This window comes from Bos grunniens, chromosome 29, assembly GCF_055505025.1.
Source record: "Bos grunniens cultivar Pamir isolate PY7600 chromosome 29, Bosgru_T2T1.0, whole genome shotgun sequence".
NCBI classification, from domain to species: domain Eukaryota; kingdom Metazoa; phylum Chordata; class Mammalia; order Artiodactyla; family Bovidae; genus Bos; species Bos grunniens.
In genome coordinates, this window is record NC_141193.1 from 8,847,106 (window position 1) to 8,871,436 (window position 24,331).

General features: G+C 53.2%; 1 protein-coding gene across 1 annotated transcript; it reads right to left on the reverse strand.

Moving 5' to 3' along the window:
• Nucleotides 1–587: 587 nt before the first annotated feature.
• NAA40 (N-alpha-acetyltransferase 40, NatD catalytic subunit) lies at nt 588–14,974 on the reverse strand. Its single transcript, XM_086384416.1, has 8 exons — nt 14,683–14,974; nt 8,487–8,582; nt 7,433–7,485; nt 4,426–4,521; nt 4,195–4,353; nt 3,997–4,080; nt 3,411–3,488; nt 588–3,162 (listed from the first exon to the last, which is right to left on the reverse strand). Exons 1-8 carry the CDS (start codon nt 14,686–14,688, stop codon nt 3,021–3,023), a joined length of 714 nt encoding a protein of 237 aa, XP_086240542.1. The 5' UTR covers nt 14,689–14,974; the 3' UTR covers nt 588–3,020.
• Between the last annotated feature and the right edge of the window lie 9,357 nt (nt 14,975–24,331).

The following is a 24,331-nucleotide window of genomic DNA, read 5'->3' on the forward strand; positions in this document are numbered from 1 at the left end:
GCCCCTGCTCCCTGGGTCAGGCTTTGGTGGGAGTCCGCCCGGGAGAAGCTGCACAGCTCATCTGTCACACTCAAGAGGCCTGGGCCTCCCCCAGCTCGTAACTCTCCTGCCCTGTCAGGCCTGATGTGAGTTACTCTTCCTTTGGGCCTGTTTTTCTGAGTGAAGGGGGACCGGAATCTTTTCAAGAGACGAAGAATATTCTGAGTACCCCAGTTAAGTCAAAGAAACACCGACGCGCTCTTCAACTCCCACACAAATGTTCTGGAATTTACGTTTGCCTGCAGACCTTAAATGTCATGACACTTGGCCTGGGACTCTCTCCAGCGTGCAGAGCAGGCACCTTCCAGAAGACCTTTGACCTCTGCCCTGGGCTTCTGAGAAGTGGCACAAACATGCATTCGGTGGTCTCAGTTTCCACAACTGGCTCCTCACCTCCAACGCCCTGAGGTTTTCCCCGCCCGAGGCTTCCGTCACAGGAGGAGGTGTGGGGCCATCACAGCTACGTGCCCGAGGGTTTAGATCCAATGCTGGATGGTCTGAGCCCTTGCTGCCATGGCACCTCAGCATCAGGAAGCCATCCCAGCAGCTGAACAAAGTGTCTTTTATTTGTGACACACAAATACAGCCAATGCAAAAAAAGATCACTTTTCCCTTTGATTCCAGTGATAACAAGTTGCTAAAGAAAAAAATATATATATATCAAGAAGGCATTTTATCTCCAAAGTTTCCTCTAAAAAAAACGAAAAACAAAACAAAACCCAGGAAGGGTTAAAAAGAACCACACACGTCATGTACATATCTGACATCAATGAAAATAACCTGAAATAGAGAGGAAAACAACTAAAAAACAAATCTCAAATTAATATTTTTTAACATGCCCCAAACAAACCACCAGGGACAGGGGAGCCTGGTGGGCTGCCATCTATGAGGTCGCACAGAGTCAGACACGACTGAAGCGACTTGGCAGCAGTAGACAACAAACCAAAAAGCCTGGTACAAGACCTGCTGTTTCTTAAAACCAAGACCTTGGGGAAATGGAGACTGATGGCTGAGAACTGAACAGGCTCAATGGCAGCAACAGGGTGACCTACAAGCCTCAGGCTGTGCCTCCCTGCCCAGCCTGACCCCCATCCCCAGCAGCCTGTGGGTGGCGGCAGAGGCGGCTGGACAGGCACGGCTCACACCAGTGTCCGTTGACTAATGGGGCTCAGTGCCAGGTGTCCAGTGAAGGGAAAGACATGGACGCTTCACCCCCTTTATGTGGGGGCCCCGTGAGTGGGAGGTTATCAGAAAGCCATGATCTAAAATGATGAGTATTTATCATTCTGTGTCCTTTGACAGACAGCAGGGATCAAAGGAAAAGCTCTTCCTAAATATGCTTCCGTTGCTCCATGATTCTTGGAAGGAACCCTCTAATGTCCTCCCAGCAATGAAAACCCTCCCCTTTGGGTAAAAACTCCTGGGAGCCAGCCGAGTGGGGCAAAGGTGGGTTTGCTCCAGTGTGAAGGTGCAGGGCCCTCTCCAAGGGAGTGCCATGTCCACAGCTGGCCAGTCAAGAGCATCGCAGAGCACTCAGTGGGGAGGCTGTGTGCCCCGGCCCCGCACACGTGGGAGCCTGGGAGAAGCCAGAGCAGCTTCGGGGAGACGGGCCTGCACAGGCAGCCTGAGTCAGGGCAGGGGCTGGGGTGTGAGTGGACTGAGGTCAGAAGCACTGACCAACCTCCTGGGAGCAACACTGCAGGCAGGACCTTTGGGATGCTCTGGAAGGCAGAGCTCCAGGTTGTCCCAGGGGAGGCAGCAGGTGCTTTTTCCTGGATAAGGATTTGGTCATTCTCTTCCCTGGAAGGGGAGTAAGGTCTGGGGATGAGGGGTAGCCTGAGCTCTGACCCCATGCCCTGTCTACCCGAGAGGAGAGGAAGGGGCTTCCCCGCCCACCTGCCACCACCGGTGACACCAGGGAGAGGGGCAGCTGTGGGGCTGCCTCCCATGCTGCCGGCCAGGGTGGGCCTCCTTAAGGGAGCAGGGGCCAGGCTCGGGGGTGCAGGCAGGAGGCCTGCTGCTGGCTGGGGGCTCTCCGAAGGCCAGGGGGCAGGGGTGATGGTGGTGGGGAAGGAGACCCACCCTCAGAGAGCTAACAGCACCAAGATATGAGAGGAAACGGCATTAAATATGGCAGGAACGAGGGGCCTTAAGGGGGAAGACAAGGGGCTCCCTGATGTTATTTCCCCCTTGAGAGTCAGAACGGAGCAGGGGCAGGCGAGAGGCAGGAGGAGGCAGCGAGAGAGGACGGAGACGAGCAGGCCGGGCTCCAGCTCTTTCCTATGAGTAAAAACTTCGGGTCACCACCTTGAGATCATGGGGCCAAGCTCGGGATGCAGCTTTGTCAGAAGTCAGAGAAGCCGTGGTCCCCGCACAGGCCCCACTGACGCTGCTTCCCGGCCCCTTGGCACCTTGCTGACAACCATGGGCTCCCAGAGCCGGCTGGTCCCTGGGACAACTCCACTCTAACTGCGGATCCACAAAGGCACAGCCAGGAAGAGTGCCCTTGCTTCCCGGGGTTGTGACACAAAAGACCTTCCGGGGTCTCCGTTGAGCGTCCCCTCCACCGAATGGGAGGAATCACTCTGAAGCCTCTCTCAGCACAAGATCCTACGCCGAGTCCATTCCTCTTTGGGAACCAGCCAGACCCTGACCTAGGGCTCCAGGATTTTCACGAAGCTGGGAACAAACACTCCATTCGTCCAGCTGTGTGTGTGGCGGGGAGGGGGCTTGTCAGGAATCCGGCGGCAGGGAGGTCGCAGAGCCCCACGCCCAGGGCCGAGTGAGAAGGCAGCCACTGTGAGAGGACACGCCGGGTGCCCGGCTCCTCGCTGCCCCTCCCGGCAGCCTGCCCTTCCAGGGGAAAGCAGGGGGGGCAGGCAGACCATCTCTCCCCAGGGTCGGGGCTGAGGAGGCCGCCTGGTGAGTGGCGTGAGACCGGGGAGAGGACAGGCCTTGGAGAGCGCGTTCCGGCTTCAGACTCAGTGGCAGCAGCCGCCACAGTGCCCGCCTGAATGGGAGTGCTGGCTGTCCCCAAACTTGGTCCTCCGGCTCAGGATCTCATAGGAGCAGTCCTCCCCACAGCAACCGGACATGCTTGGGGAAGAGTCATCGATTTCAAATCTGCAGGCAGGCAGGAGGAAAGGGTCGGTGGGGGGCGGTGGACTGCCTTCCACTCCAGGAGTCAGGGCTCAGGAGCAGGGCAGGGAACCAAGCTGAAGGCGCGCCCACACCATCTCCCCCAGCCCTTGCCCCCTGGACCTCAGGCCCAGGAGCTCCGTGTCAGGACGAGGGGGGCCAGGACAGGGAAAAAGACACGGGCCGGCAGCTTCCGCTGCCCAGGGGGTCCCCCACCAGGCCCAGCTCCTTACTGCAGCGCTTCTCTGAAGAACTGGTAGGCGCCATGATTGTGCTTAAATACCGTTAACATAACTTTCTTCATCTGTGTGCTGAGAAGGAAGCAGAGAGAACCTTCCAGAAGGAGAAACAGGTGCTAAATCGCACGTATTCTCTCCTGTCTCCGCCTGCTGTCTCCCGTTTGCTCCTGGGAGTGCTCCTGAGCCCCGCTCGGCAGTCTCACTGCCACCCTGAGACAAGGTTGCTCCCCACCTGACTGGCTTCTCCTCCGCGTCCCAGTGGAGACGCACAGAACAGGCACTTGGGGGTGCTTGTTGCCCTGGGCCCACTGCACCAAATGTGGAGTCACGGCAGGGCAGGGAGGTTCTAGATACCCTTCTTCCAGAACATTCCTGTGAGCCTTGTCCCCACCTCCCTTCCCAGACATACAGCAGAGGCAGCTCCTCCCAAGAGTGACACACACACACACACACACACACACACACACACAAGGCCTTCCTGTTGGCCATGAGCTGCAGAATCTGTATGAGGAGCTCACACACACACGCTCACACACACACGCACGCTCGCACACACGCACACACACCACCCCCTCCCTACCTGTTGGCCATGAGCTGCAGAATCTGTATGAGGAACTTCCCCAGGCCTTTCCGCCGCACCTTGCTCTCCAGCTGCACCTCGTAGCTTGGGGAGGAAAGCAGGGTGAGCCTGGAGGGGCCGTGAGGCCCGGCCCAGGCCCAGACACCCGCGTGGCCTCTGCCTCCTCCCCGGCGCCCACCCCCGCGCCGAGGCCCCTACCAGTACAGGACTTCATCACCACACTCCACGTCAAACCGGAAGTGAGAGAAGGCGACGGGCACTGATCGGTTTTCCCACGCGATGAGGTACCAGGCTCGGTCGTCCGTCATCTCCTCGCGCTTCTCTCGGTCCTTCCAGCCCCACTCGCTCTGCTCGTACCTGGGAGACAGCGGCAGTCAGGACAGGGGCTCTGCAGAGCACAGCCAGCCCCTCCCGCCCAGGCGTGCTCACATGGTCCGCATGTTGGTCTTGGTCAGGTCGAAGGCCCAGTCCACAGTGGCTGGCTCCAGGCCGGACACTCGCTTACACTCAATGGAGACGTTCAACCTACAAGAGGAAAGGAGGCGTGTGGAGCGGGCGCCAGGCCAAGCGCCACCCGCTGCCTGGGCAGCCTGACGATGAGGCGCGCCTGGTCTCAGTTCATCTACAGGCAAAAGCTGAGCCCGGACGTGACTTCAGAAGGTGCCTGTGAAGGAACCAAGCCGTTCAGGCTGAGATTAACAACTGTCATCACCAGCCTACCACCATCCTGACCACAAGCCCTGCTTCCTGCTGCCCTCCCCCCCCCATCCCCCGCACCGTCCTTATCAGACTCAGCACTCTGTCAACTCCTGCCCCTCTCGGCTACCTCTTTGCTCTCTCTGCCCATTCTTCTGTACATTGTTATAAACACCCGAGTCTTCTCTGTTCCTTTAGTTCCTGCCCTGAGGCATTTTTCCTGTTGCTTTCATTTCTGAATCAAGTCCTCACTGGGCACCCATGGGAGCCCTTCATTCTTATCTTCCAATCTCGCCTGCGAAAGTGGCTGGATGACCTCAGGCCCTTCAGGAAGACCGCAGCCCCCATCCCTGAGGAGTCCTGCCTGTTGCCTCCTCTGAGGACACAGGAATGCTCTCAGCTGATCAAACAGAATGCATCAGGGTTCAGGTTCTCCCCAAGTTCTGCTTCCCTAAACTAATGAATGAGGCATTAAGGTATCAATCTATTTTTTTTTTGGCCATGCCATGCAGCTTGCAGGACCCTAGTTCCTCGACCAGGGCCTGAACACAGGCCACAGTAGTCAAAGCTCCGAGTCCCAACCACCAGACTGCCAGGGAATTCCCTCGATCTGCTATTTACTTTTAAATGACTTAAGTAAATTACAGTTAAATTCTTTGGCAAACTGAAATCACATTCTTGAGGAAGCGGCACATTCTGAAAGGACTGACTTGACTCCTCGGAGGACATCTCCCCTGGAAGCCACCGTCACCCCTGCTGACTGGCACACTGTACGAGCTATATGTGTGCTCGGCCATGTGAATACAGGACTCCTGGCTCTGAAGAGTCTGCTTTCTTTGTACTACTGGCCATGTAGTGGTCAGAAATGACCCAACACAGCACTGCATCTGTCTTAGCTATCAATTTTCTGAAGGCCGGTTGGAGAGTATAGATTCTCCACTAATCTGACTTATTTAAGTACATGAAAGTGCAGTCTTAGCCACACAAATCACACACAATTCCAGGCACCAAATGAGCCCAGAGTCAACTGGCAGTGCCCGCTTCAGACCTGGCCCATGTTTCTGGAAGTCATGAGAATGTGGAGCGGGAACACTGAGATCACAGTAAGGAATCTCTGTTGTTGTTTTCAGTCACTAAGTTGTATCTGATTCTTTGCAATCTCACAGACTGCAGCACTCCAGGTTCCTCTGTCCTTCACTATCTCCCAGAGTTTGCTCAAATTTATATCCATTGAGCCGGTGACGCTATCTAACCGTCTCATCTTCATCGCCCCCCTTTCTTCCTGCCTTCAATATTTCCCAGCATCAGAGTCTTTTCCAATGAGTGGGCTCTTAGCATCAGGTGGCCAGAGTACTGGAGTTTCACCTTCAGCTCAGTCCTTCCAATGAATATTCAGGGTGGATCTCCTTTAGGACTGAGTGGTTTGATCTCTTTGCAGTCCAAGGGATTCTTGAGTCTTCTCCAGCACCACAATTTGAGAGCATCAATTCTTCTGTGCTCAGCTTTCTTTATGGTCCAACTCTCACATTTGTACATGACTACTGGAAAAAACCATAGCTTTGACTATACAGACCTTTGACTGTATCACTTTGGCAAAGTGATATCTCTGCTTTTTAATGCACTGTCTAGGTTTGTCATAGCTAAACTATGTCAAAGGACTTCCTGGAATCTGAATGATGATGCAGCTTCGAGAGGAGCTGTAACGCATCTGATCACAGACAGGAAGAACACGTTAACGTGATACTATGAAACTCAGACACAGCCACGCAAGGCAAACGCAGCATTACCTGCTAGAGTCTCTCCTTCGTAATTCATGCGTTTACATTTGTCTTATCTCATTCTCTAGAATGAATACTGACACCAGCTCCTACTTACAATGCTGGATATAGTCTCTGTGATCCTTAAAACCACCTTGCAGGTTTGGCATCATCACTCCATTTAACCGATAAAAAAATAAGGCTCAAAGAGTATGTCAACTTAACCAAATATGGTTAATAAGAAGCATCATTATGATTCAAACCCATGGTGATGATTCTGTAAAATCATAGCCCCTATTTTTCCCTGAGCCAACAGCATCTCTGGTACCTATTTTATAAACCAAAGCAAGAGAAAGGGGAGGGGAGCTTTAATCCAGAATTGGCAGTGAGCTGGATTAGGGAAAAGAACAGGAGTAATAACAGCTCACACGGGTCCAGCCTTAGTGTGTTCCAGGCACTAACACTGCATGCAATCCTTCTGATGACTCTGTGGGCAAAGCACCCATTTCGAAAATTTAGACACAGCGAAGGCAAGGCATTTGTTCAGGGTCACAAAGCCCTAAGAGGCTTTTAACCATTATACTATATACTCAGGGAAAGAGCGCTCGACTGAGACTGAAAAGCCCCTCAGCTGCCAGGGAGAAGCTCCACAAGCTCAGACTCTCATTTAGCCTCTCGGAGGCTTGGTTCTCTGCCTAAAACGAGGGGGTCAGCCCAGATGATTTCTCAGGTTTGTTTCCGCTCTGTGGTTCTCGGTCAGAGAGCACAGCAAGTCCCACACAGACGTCAGTCTGAGATCAGGCCACCTGTGCTCATCCGCAGACTCCTTTGTTACCCTAACGGAGGGGTCTGTATCAGCAGGATACTAGCCATCATTTCTGCTTTTTCACTAACAAAGAAAAAGGAAGTCTGAGGACACCTACTCTGGAAAGGTGAATTCCTAAAGAGCAAGGAGAGGACAGGTAGGAACGCTGAACACTCACCCATTCCGATCGTATTTCTTGAACACTGGGAAAGCCTCCAGTGGGTCTCCAAGCTGTGGAGGGAAAGAAGAGAGGAGTACGCAGCACAAGCGTGGGCCTGGCCGTCACCAGCTCCACCCTTCGTGGACCCACGTGGAGGCACAGCTCCCGGCCCAGGAGCAGCCCTCACACAGACGCGCCATCTGAAGTCACGTGCAGGGTGTAGGAAGAAGGGCCAACAAAGCTGTAGCTTCATTTGACAGGGAAGAAGAAACGTGCCTGCCTAATACTAAACACTGGCCTCCGGGCCTAAAACCTGCTCGGTGCCCACCTGGCCCAAGAGAAGAGAGGTCCCCTGATCCACTCATGTCCTTCTACGAGGTCCTCAATTAACCTTCCCTGGTCAAAATCCAAGATGGACAATCATGTCCCTGGGCCACATCCTTGAAAGTATGACTGTTTACTGAGTGGACTAAAAGAAGAACAAAACCTGGAACGTGAACTGCAGCAGGAAGGGTGACCCAGTCTCTCCTGGTTCATGGGAAAGCTGAGCCGCCCCCAGTCAGGCCCCCCAGGTGCTCAGAATCATGGCTACTCCTCCCCTGACTGCGGCCCCTTGAAACCAGGCTGCTGCAACCCCCAGTGCATAGCACAACCTGTGGCACCTCCCAGGCAGGCAGTAATGTCTGAAGGCAAGAATGAGAAAACCATACCATATTTTACTAGGGAGGCTTCCTCCCCAAGATGCAAAACCCCAATAAAAACTTTTCCAGATGCTTTTCCAGTGGTAAGGAAACAGACCCACAAAGAGAAGCAGCCACTTTCTCTTGACTCCACACTTCCCTGCACGCCTGGGTCCATCCGCCTGGGTCCATCCCGAGTCCTCCTCACAACTCTCCCAGGCTCCCAACCAGGCTGGTCCAAAGCCCCACCCCAACCCCACCGCAGAAAGGAGGCAGCAGAGGTGCGGATGTGTAGCAACTCCGTTCTGCCACAGGGTGGCGCCAAAAGAAGTCAAATTTAAAACCAGGCTGAAGTTCCAGGAGGAAGGGACTGGGAAAGAGGGGAGAGTTACCCTGTTGGCAGCGTCCACTTTGGCACAGACAGCATCCATGGCTGCTCGCTCCTCCAGCCGCTTCTGTTTCTTCTCCTTTGCTTTGCTCGACTTCCTCTGCAAAAGGGAAAAGCAGAGTGGGCTGGAAGGCCGTGACTAATGAAAGATGGGACTTGACTTTCCCTCTGGGGTCCCTAAGGGCCGGTCCCTGATTGGCATGCCTGGTCTCAGCAGCAGGAACTCAGGTCTGGCTGGAGACCTGAGCGTTTCCCAGTCATGAGACCGTGGGAGCATTGCTAGACTTCTCCACTTCCCCACCGGGAAGAGGACTGACCACGGGACCACTGGGTCACTGTGAGGACTCAGTGAGAGCACAGGGCAATACCTGAAGCAGAGCCCCGCACCTCAGCAGCTGCCTAATAAATATTCACTAGTTCATTCCCTCCTAAGGCAGGAACAAGTAATTTTAGACACATTCAGGGCAGGTTTCAGGAAGGCGATGGCATCTGAGGCAGCTGCTGATAGCTGCTCTTAAGTATAAACTTATTCAAAGCCTTTTCAGTGTCTTCAGGCTTCAAGAAACAAAGATCTGCTCTGGGGACAGCCTCCTGGGGAGGTGGGTCTCTTTCTAAGCGAGGCCTGGGGCACTCCAGCTTAAGGAGACAGAGCTGCTCCCAGAAATGGCTGTGCAGGCAAGGCCAGTGAGTGGCAGGCACACTTAACACCCAGTGACAAGGGCAGAATGAAGGGCCCCAAGGAGTTCACCTGGGGACAGAGGCCACACTGACACGTGGTCAGCAGAGCCAAGCTTCAGGGGAGGAGCAAAGGGAGGCTGTCCTTACACAGAGAAGCAAACCGCAAACCCCCCATACCTCCAAATGGAGCACGTCCCGTCTGCAGAGTCACATGAGGTTTTCTCAAGTGTACACGGACCTTCCCCTCTTACCCTGTGTAAAAACTGGTAGGCTTCCCTTGGGGTCCAGTGGTTGGGAGTCTGCCTGCCAGTACAGGGAAGGCGAGTTCCAGCCCTGCTCCGGCAGGATCCCATGTGCTGCAGAGCCCACAACAGAAGCCACCGCCACGAGAGGAGGTCCTGCTCCCCGCAACTAGAAAGAGTCTGTGCACAATGACCCACCACCTCCAAAGAACGATCAAACAAACAAACTGGAAACACGGGGAAAAGAGCCCAAAGCTCAACAGACCTCGTCCAAAGCCTCTTTCTGCCCTGTACTCCCTGCAGGTCTTAGGACAAGCCACAGCCATTCTTGGAGCCTCCTTCCCTCAACTGATGAGCACGGCCCTGAATACCTCCTTTAAAGTATTAAGCCCGTGAGGGTTACTGTGGCCTGTGTTCAATAAACGACACTCCCCATTCTCACTCCCAAGGAGGGGCAGAGCAGCACAGGCACCTCCTGAATCACCCCACGGCACTGCGAAGACGGCTCAGCTTTTCACCAGCCACATGGCCTCGTCTGACCCCACCCCTCACTTCCTGACCTCACCAGTGAGACGTTTTGCTACTTCCAATTCCAGCATAGCTGGGACACAGCCCAGGAAAGGGTGAGCTGAAAAACCCAGCTGCTGGATAAACTCTACCCTCGGTTCCTCCAGGAATGACAGTGCCTAACTCCTGCACAAGCAAGCAGGAGGCGAGAGTTCAGATGCGAGGAGCTCACAGGGGTGGCTCTTCTACGTACAGCCCGCCCAGCACCGGCTGTGTGCCAGCTGCGGGCTGGGCACTGCAGGAAGCCAGGCTGGAGCCCCTTTTTTACCTCCCTGGAGGAAGGAACAAACAAGAGAGCAGACGGTCTTCCTGACGCTGGAATCTGGGGACAGAACTAGCCCTTCTCTACCACAGAGAGGTTTTAGGGCATCCATTTTTTTTTCCCCCTCTGGGAATCTGAGTTTCAAGACAACACTGAGAGATACACTCATCTTGCAGAACACTTTCACAAGAAGAAACTGAGGCTCAAAGGGATGTCGTGACTTGTTCAGAGTTCCCCAGGGAGCAAATGGCAAAGGGGAGACTAAATCCCAGGGCCTGGGCTGCAGATTTAGCATCTGTCCCCCCAGCCACGCTGTCTCCCACTGGGAGAGCCTACCCCTGCGGCCAAGACCTTCTCGGCTCTGTTTGGATAAGGTCAAGATGAGACCTTGGGAGCCCCCAAGGCAGCCGCTGAGTGACTTGTTCCTCATTACCCTTCTGGCGTGGTGGCAGCTGACATGACATGCCCACGCAGTACCACCTCAGACCCCACTTCCACACTGAGGTAGGGATAAAGAACAGGGAAACCTGCCACGGAAGATCCCAGGGCTGTGCGATGGGGCAGAAAGGACATGCGCTTTGGCGTCAAACAGGCCAGGGGACTGAGAAAGGAACTCCACCTCCAGGAAAATGGGGACTCGATGGCCGGCCTAACAGGACAGCCGCAAGGCTAGGCCAGAAGTCCACACACCTTCACTGTTGAGGCCAGCTCCCTGCCTTCACCCTGCACGCTAGCTCTCTCCCAGCGTGATACAGAGCTGAAGGATCGGAGGTGCTGCATGCGTGACGTCCAGGACTCAGAAGGCAATGAAATCTAGGTTCCCTCCATAGCGTCTCATTCTTAAGCACTAGAAGCAAGCAATTCCTAAGCACAAGCAGCAGGAGGGCCAGGTCTGGGCCTCCAGATTTATGGGCTCATTCACGCAGGGGAACAGGTGAGCCAGGCAGCTCTTGGAGCTTCAGGCCGCTGTGGCCCAAGGCTATGGATAAAGAAAGTGCCCCTTAAGCGCTTCGCTGCCTGCACACCAGGTATGAGACAGGTGCGGCCGGCTGGGCCAGACAGGCAGAGGCCCTCCCCCGAACTGAGCACACGCAAGGAAAAGTGGTCTCCTACTGTTCCAATTAGCTTTGTCCTGCCTTGTGGAGGTAAGACTATCCTGCGGGGACACAGGAAAAGTCTCCTAATTAAAATGGGAAATAAGCACAGTGAACAGTAAAGCTCCTTGTGGCTAAGTGTCTTTCCCAAGGGAGCTTTACATAATAAAGAGTGTGGGATTTTGAGTCAAGAGACCCAGATTTGATTCTCAGCTCTCCCACTTACTTAATAGCTGTGTGACTTTGGGCAAGTTATTTACTCTCTTTCCAACAAGTCACTCGGTTCCTCCGAACCTCACTTTCCTTATCAATCAGTTCAGTTTGGTTGCTCAGGTGTGTCCGACTCTTTGCAGCCCCATGGACTGCAGCACGCCAGGCCTCCCTGTCCATCACCAACTCCCAGAGTTTATCCATAAAACGGGGCTGACGATGCTTCTACCTCACAGGGCTGTTGCGATGGGAAAAGATGATACAATATACCAGATACAAAAATTCTTTAAGGATTTCTGTTCACAAGTACCTAGTAGCCATAAACACCTGCTGACTAAATCCTCCAAGATTCAAATCCAGGTCTGAACCCCAAAGTCCATGCTCCGTCCACCAATTAAGCGCAAATGATGCTTGCTGTAACGAACTGTGATGGAAGCGCTGTTTTCACATGCAGCTGCCACACTCCTCCGCTTGCTATTTCTACCAAAGTAGTATCTCTCTGTCTCCTTTTTTTGGCCACACCTTGCAGCTTGTGGGATCTTAATTCCCTGACCAGGGATTGAACCTGCACTCTTGGCAGTGAGAACACAGGCCTAGCCACTGGACCACCAGTAAGTCCCTCAAAGTGGCATCTCTTTGACTGCTGGTCGTAATAGTAGTTCTATGACTGTGAGGGGTCACAGAGTGAAATTAAAAAACACCAACATGGGGGCAGGAGGCATCTTTCAGAAAAAAGCCTTGGTACCCTTTAGGTTTTCAGTATCAAGGCTTCCACACGGAAACCAGAAAAAAACTTGTTTCTAGCAAAGAGAGTGAGTGAAAGTTGCTCAGTTGTGTCTGACTCTTTGCGACACCACAGACTATACAGTCCATGGAATTCTCCAGGCCAGAAGACTGGAATGCGTAGCCGTTCCTGTCTCCAGGGGATCTTCCTAACCCAGGAGTCAAACCAGGGTCTCCTGCATTGCAGGTGGATTCTTTGCCAGCTGAACTACCAGGGAAGCCTGAGACAGAGCTCTCAATTCTAATTCCTGAGACAACACGTGTGTGGCAGCAAGGGTGAGAGAACTCTGAAAAGAACGGTGCTCCACCTGAGGCCACCCTCTCCCTCAGCCGGTGGCCAGACCATCATATGGAACAAGGCGCTCTGCTGGAGGGTGATGAGTAGGAACCATGACCCTTCCCACATGAGGTGGGGAGTCCACAGCCTCCCACCCATAAAGAATGAGGATAATGAGAGGGTTCTGGCTCTGCTTCAGGGAGGAAAATTCAAATCTCTCTTCTGTAGTGAGCTTTAGGCCGGAAGAGACCAACCAGGTAGGGGCTGTTCTGAGAAACACATCTGTAACGTATGAGTAATAAGATTGGGGCCCTAGAGGAAGCAGCAAGGATCTCAGGATCTCTGAGGCCTGCTGTTTCAACTCAACCAATGAGGAAGTGTTGAACCAGAATGGCATGTTATGCTTGTTGCTTTCTGCTCAGTCTGGAATGGCTGATGCTGGGCAGATCCACAAAGTAATACCAGGGACTCAAGATTTTATTCAGTTTCAACAGAAGATGGGGCCTGGGACCTTTCACTAAAATCTAGGTTAAATATGCCTAAGGCCTCTAGACTGGATTTTCTACACATGAAGCACACAGTATGCAAAAGTCCTTGCTGAAACACGATGAATAGGTTTTGACATGGATTACATAAAGTGCTCTGACACAGTAAGACAGCCATTTCTGTCTAACAAGTTGATTTATTCAGTCAATAACTATTTGAGTGGAGAGGATAAAAATCTAGGTTAATAACAGTAGGGACAAATCCAATGGGTTAAAAATAGCACACATCTATTTTCGAAAACTGAAGGCTGAGAAGGGGAAAATAACAACCCCTATTTAAGAGGCACCCATGTGACTATTTACATCTACTATCTCATTTAATCCTCACATCTGTCTCAAAGGGGAGGTATCATCCTCATCACACCCATGAGGAAATTCAAATCCACAAAGGCCAGGTCACTGGCACAACATCATGCTGCCAGTCAGGGAAGATCAGGCTGGAACTGGAGTTTCTCTGGCTCCAAAGTGAAGACTCCCTAAAGGTGGTGGAAACTTCGTGTAAAAACTAAGATACGTGGTGCCAGGGAGGGCCAGTTACTTGTTCAGGAGAGTGACCGGTGCTGCTCTAACTAGGATTGCAGGAAGGTGAACTCACAGAAACACGCGAGTAACTTCTGCCCAACCTTCTATCAGCACATGCCCGGAAAAGGCATAAACTGCACCTCTAGACTGCCTTCTACCGAACAGGTGGTCACTATCCATCCGGGGCTGGGGCCATCACCAGGGCCCTTCCACCGCCCCCGGCTCACCTTCTGCACAGCTTCCCCATGCAAAACCACCTGCGGTGTGAATACCACCGCCCCCGGCTCACCTTCTGCACAGCTTCCCCACGCAAAACCACCTGCGGTGTGAATACCACTAGCAACCCAACTAATAAGACCCACTTAGGTGCATCTGGGAGGCCCCTAAAGGCAAGCCTCTGTCAATAAGGAAAAGAATGTTTTTGGAGCAAGAGGAACCTGGTGGAGACGTTCGAAAGAGACTGGGGAAATCAGCTTCGCCCAGTAGCGGGAAGCGCAGCGGCCGGGGATTCGAGAGCCCTGAGCCAGGGTCTGGCCCCCAGTCACTGTCTGTGACCTTGGCTGGGTGCCTCGTTTCCTCTGGGCCTCGGTTCCCTCCGAGCCACTGCAGGCCTGGGATATGGGAAGCCACGAAGCTAGTGACACCCGGGTGATGGGTGACCCCTGGGGGCGGGGGGGATACCTAGGGACTGCTCGGGGATGGGGGCGGGTGGGCGCCAAGAAGATAACAGATCTTAGAGGAAGGCAGGGGCGGGCGCGACACGAGAGGCGGGGGGCACCGTATGGGGTGGGGCCCGAAGAGGGGGCTCCCTAGGAGATTCCCAGGGCTGGGCCGGGCGTGGGGACACTTCGACTAAGGTAGTCGAGTCATGTGGGGGCTGGGAGGGGGGGGTCACGTGAGGCCGGAGGGGGTCAGGGTCACGTGAGAGGGGGTTCAAGGAACAATGGGGGCGCAGGGGGGGTGGCAGGGGGAGCGGGGAGCCCTCCCAGCCCTGGCGTCTCCTCTCCCTGCCTCACTCACCCCCATGGCGACAACGGCGGCGGTGGCGTTCAGCTCCTCCTTCCCACACTTGCCGGCTGGGAGGCGGCAGTAGCGGCGACACTGGAGCGGCGGCCGGCCCCGTACTGCGCATGCGCCTCGCGGGCTCCCCAGCGCGCCCCGGCGGGAACCGCGCCGGCGCAGAGCCCCGCGAAGGGACGGGCGGGGGTAAGGCACGCAGGTGGAGAGCCTGGGAGGCGGGCCGAGGGGCTCGCACACCAGAAAGAGGCGGGAGACGCGGAGCAAGTGTCGCGCTAGGAATGACGTAAGCCAGGGCCCGCCCCCTTCTCTCCAGGCTGTGTCTGTAGCCATGGCAACGGCTTCACAGCCCGCGGGGAAGCGTGCTGCTGGGCAGCCGGGTAGGTGGCAAGGCCGCCCCTGCGCTTGCCTGTGCGTCTCCTCCGCCTGACCCGGTCATCCGCGGAGCAGCCACCTTCCCAGCTGACCAAACGCGTCAAGACCTCTGAAATACCTGCTCCTCCTCCAACCCTCGGGCATAGGAGAGGTGTTTGGAACATTTCCCACCTTCTAGTTCGTGAACTCTTGAAATCCCTTTTCTAACCAGAGTCATTCATCCATCTAACTTTTTTTTTCTTTTTAATTCATCTGTGTAACTATCTTCTAACCATTCATTCATCCTCCATTCATTCGCTGTCTCAATAAACACTGACTAGGACCATACCGGAGAAGGCGATGGCACCCCACTCCAGTGCTCTTGCCTGGACAACCCCATGGACGGAGGAGCCAGGTGGGCTGCAGTCCATGGGTTCGCGAGGAGTCGGACACGACTGAGCAACTTCACTTTCACTTTTCACTTTCATGCCTTGGAGAAGGAAATGGCAACTCACTCCAGTGTCCTTGCCTGGAGACTCCCAGGGACGGGGGAGCCTGGTGGGCTGCTGTCTATGGGATCGCACAGAGTTGGACACAACTGAAGCGACGCAGCAGCAGCAGCAGCAGCAGGACCATACCTGAGGGGGGCATGGCTACTCTCTCCAGTATTGCTGCCTAGAGAATCCCCATGGACAGAGAACCCTGGCCGGCTATGGTCCATGGGGTCACAAAGTGTCGGACATGACTGAGCAACTAAGCACAGCACAGGACCATACTAACGCTACGCGGAGCCCAGGGGACACAGAAAGAAACAACGTGCCGTCCCAGTCCAGAACTTACACTTCAGAGGGGAGGCGGGCATGTATACTGGGGAGTGGAAGGTGATGTGAAACAGACAGCCGGCATCCTGGACATCATTCATTTCAGTCTACCCCAGCAGACCAGTGTGACCCCCACTAGACCTGCGTCACCATCACCTGGGGAGCCTGCGCACTGTGCACGCCCTGGGCCCTACCCCAGAATCTCCAGGGGTGGAGGCAGAATATTCACTTCTAAGAGCTCCCCAGATAGGGTCGTACTCATGGAAATCAGAAAACCGCCACCCAAGACAAGCCTCATAGGCTTTCTCAGGTTTTACTCCTTGTCCTTCCCTCAGCACAGCACAGGGGTGGCCCCCAAACAGCCACTCAAGCAGCATTTGTTGAGTGCCCATCATGTGCTAAGCACTGTTGCAGGCAGCAAAGAAAACAACAAACAGAAAAGGGACTGCCCTCATAGAAATTGTATTCTAGAAGGAAGAGGTGGATAATAAACTAAATGAATGAACCAGTAAAATACATATCATGTTGGATGATATACGTTTTATGCAGGAAAATGAAACAGGAAGACAGATGTGAAAAGTCAAAATTTGTTTTTATTTTGTTTAATATTTATTTGGCTGCATCAGGTCTTAGTTGTGGTCCACGGGATCTTTAGTTCTGACTTGCAAGATCTTTAGTTGCACCATTCGAACTCTTAGTGGAGGCATGTGGGATCAAGTTCGATGACCAGGGGTGGAACCTGAGCCCCCTGCATTGGGAGCACGGAGTCTTAGCCAGTGGACCAGCGGGGAAGTCTCCAGGTTTATAGTTTTAACTAAAACGTTCGGAGAAGGCAAACAAGAAGTGACATTTGAGTCAGGATCTGAAGGAGGGGAGGCAGAAAGTCCGGAGGCCGTCTAGGGGAAGGGCGTTCCAGGCTGGGGGTGCAGGTAGTCCAAAACTCCCCAGCAGGAGCACGATTGGAATGTCTGAGGAACTAACTACAAGGAGCACAACGGGCTGGAGCAAAGTGGGCCAGCGGGAGAAGGGTGGAAGTGAAAAATCAGACAAGTTAGAGGAGGATTCTTTAGGGCTTGTAGGGTTTTTTTTTTAAAGATAATTTTATTTATTTCTTTATTTTGGGCTATGCTGTCTTTTTGATTTTCAGGCTTTCCTCTAGTTGTGGCAAGCGGGGGCTACTCTCCAGTTGCGGTGCACCGGCTTCTCATTGCAGTGGCTTCTCTTGTTGCAGAGCATGGGCTCCAGGCACACAGGCTTCAGTAGTTGCGGTTCCCCGGCTCTAGCGCATAGGCTTGGTAGCTGTGCCGCATGGGTTTAGTTCTCTGAAGCATGTGGGAGCTTCCCAGATCAGGGATCAAACCTGTGTCGCCTGCATTGGCAGGCAGATAGATTCTTGACTGCTGAGCTACTAGGGAAGCCCAGGCTTGTAGATTTTAAAACACTTTGGCTGGAATTAGAGTGAGCTATTAGAGAGTCTGAAAGGAGTAGAAGGCCTGGTATGTGCTCATAGGACCACCTGGCTGCTGGGTTGAGAAGAGTGTAGGGGCAAGGTCAACGGCAGGGCAGTGCAGAGGCCACTGCTGTAATCCATACGAGAGTGATGGTGCTGCCCCAGCTGAGTGGCAGTGGAGGTAGGAGAAGGGTTCAGGACATGGACGCACGTTAAAGGAAGATCCAAGGACTTCCCGATGGACTGGATATGGGGTGTGGGGGAAAGAGAAGAACCAAGACATCTTCAAGGTGTTTAGCTTGTGCTGTTGGAAAAATGGAGTGCCTTCCACTGAGATGCAGACAACTTGAAAGGAGGAAGGTGGGTGGGGAAGGGGAAGACCAGAACTTCAGTTTTGGCCACATCAGGTTTGAGATGTCTTTTTAGACATTCACAAGGAGATGTGGAGTAATCAGAGGCTGGAACTCAGGGGAGAGGTCCAGCCTGGAGATATCAATTTCAGCACGTCAGGTATGAATGGTATTTAAAGCTGGATGAAACTGGGTGAGACCATAGAGGGAATGTCAGTAAACTAGAATGAATAAATCTTAGGGCTGCATCCCATTCCTGGGTCAGAAAATCTGGTTTTTAGCACTCTAGGGACCAGAGACTAAGGGTGGAAGGAAGGGTGGTCAAGGTAGATAGAGGGGGTTTCTGAACTTGCCCTTGAAGGAGGAGGAGGTAAGGAGGTTTCTGGGGGAGGAAAGAGTATTTGCCAGCCAAGGACGCATGCAGGGGTGGGGCAAGGGGATCCACAGAGGGAGGAAGGGCAGAGTGTAACCCCCCAGCCTATTTTGGCTTCTCTGTCTCCTCACCCACATTGAACTTCATGGTCAGACTTCATGGTCAGCTCTTTCAGGGATCCCCGCCACCATGCTACCCCGTGCCCTGTCTCTTTGGCCACTCCTCATTCTTGGGTCCAACCGCCCCTAGGCTGCCGGAGATTGCTGGACACCAGACCAGGCCTGGGAGGTGGGCCCAGTAGTCCCTTGGGGAGGTGATATCACCTAGGCCCTCAGGAGGCCTGAGAAGGCCTGGTGCCCTATTCCCGCCCCACAGCAGTGTCCTTCTCCCTGGGGGCTGCCCCCAATTATAAGCTCTCTCCTGCTCAGAACTTCCTTGGTCTCCCTGGGTGGTGGACAGAGCCTGCTTTGGAATCAGACTGCCCTGGGTTTAAACATCTTCTCTGCTACTTCCATCCTTTGTGACTTTAGAAAGAAAGAAAAGAAAGAAAGTGAAGTCGCTCAGTCATGTCTGATTCTTTGCGATCCCATGGACTGTAGCCTACCACGCTCCTCCGTCCATGGGATTTTCCAGGCAAAAGTACTGGAGTGGGGTGTCATTGCCTTCTCCAGAGGATCTTCCCAACCCAGGGATCGAACCTGGGTCTCCCGCATTGTAGGCAGATGCTTTACCATCTGAGCTACCAGGGAAGTACAGTTGTACAACTTGAGAGTTGTGAGTTAAGTTTTATTTGGGTCAAAAACGAGGACTGCAGCCTTGGAGGCAGTATCTTAGATAGCTCTGAGAGACTGCTCCAAAGTGGCAGTGGGGGAAGGTCAATATACAAGGTTTTGGTGAAGGGGGAGTCAATACCTTGAAGCACTCATTTTTCCAAAAGGTTTTTTGTTATTCATGAGGATCTGAGGTCACCATGAAAGGATTCAGTGCTTCTCTAAATATGAGCAGACTGCAAGGATTGAGATCATAAAATCTGTTCCTAAAAACATCCAACTATCTAAAGACCTGTCCCACCAGATTCCCTGGAGCACAGAGTGCCTCCCTCCCCCCTGAACTCCCTCGGGGGTTGTTGAAGGTCAACAGCTAGAGCAGCACAGGTTTCAGTCTCTGTAGAGGTGTGTGTTCGTCGCTCAGTCCTGTCTGACTCTTTGCAACCGAACGGACTGTAGTCTGCCAGGCTTCTCTGTCCATGGAATTCTCCAGGCAAGAATACTGGCTGCTGCTGCTGCTGCTAAGCCGCTTCAGTCGTGTCCGACTCTGTGCGACCCCAGAGACAGCAGCCCACCAGGCTCCACCATCCCTGGGATTCTCCAGGCAAGAACACTAGAGTGGGTTGCCATTTCCTTCTCCAATGCATGAAAGTGAAAAGTGAAAGTGAAGTCACTCAGTCGTGTCCAACTCTAGCAACCCCACGGACTGCAGCCTACTAGGCTCCTCCGTCCATGGGATTTTCCAGGCAAGAGTACTGGAGTGAGAATACTGGAGTGGATTGCTATTCCCTTCTCCAGAGGAACTTCCCAATCCAGGGATCGAACCCTGGTCTCCTGCATCACAAGCAGATTCCTTACCATTTGAGCCACAGGGAATCTCTGTGGAGGCGGATGGCAAATACCTTTGTCCTTGGGTCATTGGCAATGCTCTTGGTAAGTGCCAATTGGTAGTCGACTTGTTTCCTTATTTATAAAGTGAGACCACCAACAGCAGTCATCTTCATCATCAACATCATTTTCCAGGGCTACTGGTGAGAATTAATGAGATTAAACAAGATGAGAGGTTGCAAGGCATCTGGCATGGCCTGGGGCAAGAGAGGACTCACCATAAAAGTCCATCTCTCCCACCCTCCTGCCCTTCACTGCCAAACCTCTGCCCCTAGGGACTAGGCTGTTGTCTAAGCTGCCTCGTTAGTCACGCCCTCCAGCTCTCACCGGGGAGCCTGGGCCACCTCCTCCACCCTCCTCTGACCTTCAGGATGGACACACTGTCTCCCAGGCCCTGCATCCCTTCCATCTCCTTCCTGGACTCCCCTTCCTCCCAAGACAGCCACTTGCCCTCCTCACTTCACAGCCCTCAACTGTCCCCAGCTATTCATTCACTCAGGTGCTTAGTGGAGGCTTGGGGGCTGCCTTAGACTGTAGTCTTCTATGCTGGGGAACAGCCTTGGAAGACAGCCCTGCCTGGGGGCGGCCGTCACAACCCCCATAGCCCAGTGGGAGTTGGATGGGCAGACCTTTGCACCTGGTGATCAGCTGGTCGAAGAGTTGTTGTTCAGTGTTCAGTTGCTAAGTCAAATCCAGCTCTTTGCAACTCCGAGGACTGCAGCACGCCAGGCTTTCCTGTCTTTCACTAACTCCCAGAGTTTACTCAAACTCATGTCCATTGAGATGGTGATTTCATCCAACCATCTCATCCTCTTTCACCTCCTTCTCCCCTTGCCCTCAATCTTTCCCAGCATCAAGGTCTTTCCCAATGAGTCAGCTCTTCGAATCAGTGGCCAAAGTACTGGAGCTTTAGCTTCAGCATCAGTCCTTCCAATGAATATTCAGGGTGGATTTCCTTTAAGATGGACTGGTTGGATCTCCCTGCTGTACAAGGGACTCTCAAGAGTCTTCTCCAACACCACAGTTCAAAAGCATCAATTCTTCGGCACTCAGCTTCTTTACGGTCCAAATTTCCCATCCCTACATGACTCCTGGGAAAACCATAGGTTTGACTATATGGACCTTTGTCGGCAAAGTGATGTCTACGCTGTCAAGGTTTGTCATAGCTTTTCTTCCAAGGAGCAAGTGTCTTTTAATTTCATGGCTGCATTCTCCATCTACAGTGATTTTGGAGCCCAAGTCTATCACTGTTTCCATTTTTTCCCCCATCTATTTACTGTGTCAAGGAGAATCCCTCATTTCCCAAAACGAACAACAACAACAACAACAACAAAAAATATATATATATATATACCAGAAAAGAATCTGAAGGTGCTCCACCCTCCCTTCCCTGCCGCCTGAGAGCTGAGCCTCCTCCCCTCAGGGTCCTTCCCTTCAGTCACCCGTTCCTCCCCCAGCCCTCCTCAACCCTGCTCTCCTGCTCTCTGCCTCCCTCCACCCAAAAACCTTCGCAGAAAGTGGCCTTGCCTGTCTCCTCTCCTTACACTGCTCACTCTCCTCCTGTTACAGCCTGATTTCTGTTCCCGCCACCCCACGGAAGCCTCTCCCAGGGGATGTTTTCCAGCAGCCCTTCTATCTCCAAGCGACATGTCTCAGTCCTTATCTTTCTGGACGTCCAGGCAACATCTGGCGTATCCTTCACCCCCTCTCCTTGAAACACTCTTCTTTGGCATCTGTGACACCACACATCACCCTTTAAAAGCAAAAACGAACAGCTGGTGGGCCAGTGAAAGCCCTCGGAGATGGCCGTCTCCATGTTCGGCCAGGGTCCCCTTCCCCACCTTTGGAAACCCTCTTCTGGGGTGAGGAAATCACCCCGGGTCCCAGCTTGGAGGTAGGAAGGCTTCGCTCACTGCCCGCACTCCCGCCGGCCCGGCGCACTCCCTGGGTCTCCTGATCCTTGTTCTCCCCCATTGCACCCTGCCATCTCCTCTATAAGACGGTAGACTTCCTGCAGTTTGCAGGCTGGGCTTCTCTCCTCTGCTGCTGTCAGCGTTGCCAGATGCAATACGGGAGCAAACTTAAACTCACTCTGCATCTGAAATTCAGATTTCAGTGCGTTCCAGGTTTTCGCATGCTAAATTTGGCAACCTGAACTTGTGAACCTCTGGGACCCAGCTCAGTGCCTGATAGAGAGCAGGTGCTCAGTAAATGTTCATTGAAGGAATAATGGTGCAGTGCCGGTGGCAGGCACAGGCGCCGTGGGGCGCAAAGGAGAGAGAGCAGGCTCCCTAGAGGTGACACATGAGCCAAAGCAGATGGAGCTACTAACTCATGGCATCAATCAGCCCCTCCATGGGGAGGCCTCCTTAGTGGGTTGAATGTGTGTGTGCTCAGCCGCTCAGTCGTGTCTGACTCTTTGCGACCCCATGGACTGTAGCCTGCCATGCTCCTCTGTCCCTGGGATTCTCCAGGCAAGAATACTGGAGTAAGTTGCCATTTCCTACTCCAAGGGATCTTCCCCGGCCCAGGGATGGAATCCGCACCTCCTGCGTCTCTTGCATTGTCAGGTGGGTTCTTTACCACCTCGCCACCTGGGAATCAAAGTGCGTTGAATAACGTCCCCAAAGATGTATCCAAGTCCGCTCCTAGTGCCTGTGAACGTGACCCATTTGGAAATAGGATGTTTTCAGATGTAATGTAGTTAAGGATCTCAGGATGAGATCATCCCGCATTTAGGGTTGGCTCTAAATCCAAGGACTGGTGTCCTTACAACAGAAAAGAGAGGAAGATTTGAGGCACACGTACAGAGGGAAGATGCCCATATGAAGACAGAAGCAGAGAGTGGTAGGAAGCATCTACAAGCCAAAGACACCAGGGGTTTCCAGGAGTCATCAGAAGCTGGAAGAGAGGTATGGAATGGATTCCCTCTCAGAGCTTCTAGGAGGAACCAACCGAGCCAACACCCTGATTTTGGACTTTTGGCCAAAAACCTTTTTCAAGTTTTAAATTTATTTCTTATTTATTTACTTATGGCTGTGTTGCATCTTTGCTGCTGCGCCCTGGCTTTCCCTAGTTGCGATGAGCAGGGCCCACTCTCCAGCTGAGGTACAGGGGCTTCTCTTGTTGCTGAGCATGGGCTTCAGTAGTTGTGGCCCATGGGCTTAATTACTCTGCAGCACGTGGAATCCTCCTGGACCAGGGATCGAATTTGTGTCTCCTGCATTGGCAGGCAGACTCCTAACCACTGCACCACCAGGGAAGTCCCTGGCCAAAATCAATTGCTAGTGTTTCAAGCCATCCAGTTTGTGGTATGTGGGACACAGATGTACTCTCAAGGCTCCATCTTTCCCAGATTCAATCTGTAAGACTCTTCCTTCACAACCCTTTGCCCCCAGAATCCTTTCTAGTACCAGATCTCTTATCCTGCCAGGCACTCTGATGGCCCTGGTGATCATTAGTAGCAGTAGTGTTAATAGCTCTGTTGTGTCCAACTCTTTGCAGCCCCGTCCACGACTTTCACCCACTAGGCTCCTGTGTCCATGGGATTTTCCAGGCAAGAATGCTGGAGTGGGTAGCCATTCTCTTCTCCAGGGGATCTTCCCAACCCAAGGATCGAATCCAGGTCTCCTTCATTCCAGGCAGATTCTTAATTTGAGAGCCACCAGGGAAGCCCCTGGTGATCATTACTTTCTCGTATTCATATCCTTACATAGGCCTCTCCAACGCTGAACTTCTGCAGTGACACTGTGTCATTCCTAAGACCAGGTTATGAAACTCAAGACCAAGCTTCTGCCTTGGCCTCTTGCATGGCTCCGTCTGGGGAAGCCAATCGCCATGCTGTCAGGATGCTCATGGAGCATGGAGGTGAGGAACTGACGCTTCTCACCAACAGCCAACTCTCAGCTGCTGGGCAAGTGAGTGGGCCACCCTGAAGAGGACTGTTCCATACAGAAGACTGATGTCCAGCCAACCTCTTGGTAGCAACCCCGTGGGAGACCCAGAGCCAAAACCACCCAGTGCAGTCAGTCACTCCTGAGGTTCTGACTCCAGAAGCTTTGGGTCACTTGTTACGAAGCACTATTGTGGCCTAACCAATACAAGGCTGTTAAATGTCATGCTTGTCACTCCTAACTTTGAGGTCCCCAGGCTCCACCCTTGGCATTAGAAGTCAACTGCTACTGCTAAGTCAATTCAGTCGTGTCCAACTCTGTGCGACCCCATAGACGGTGGCCCACCAGGCTCCCCCGTCCCTGGGATTCTCCAGGCAAGAACACTGGAGTGGGTTGCCATTTCCTTCTCCAAAGCATGAACGTGAAAAGTGAAAGTGAAGTCGTTCAGTCGTGTCTGACTCTTAGCGACCCCATGGACTGTAGCCCACCAGGCTCCTCCATCCATGGGATTTTTCAGGCAAGAGTACTGGAGTGGGGTGCCATTGCCTTCTCCATTAGAAGTCAACAGGAGGCAACAACTGGTAGCTAGATTTAAGGCTGGGAGAGGGCCAGGCAGTCATCAAGTCTATTCCACTTTGATAGTCAAAGAGGCCAAGGCCAGAGAGGGGTGTACAGGTGGAAAGGGGGTGAGACGTCCTGACTTGGAGGCCCACAGCTGCTTCAGGTCTGTGTCGACACCTTGGAGCCCAGAGGCCA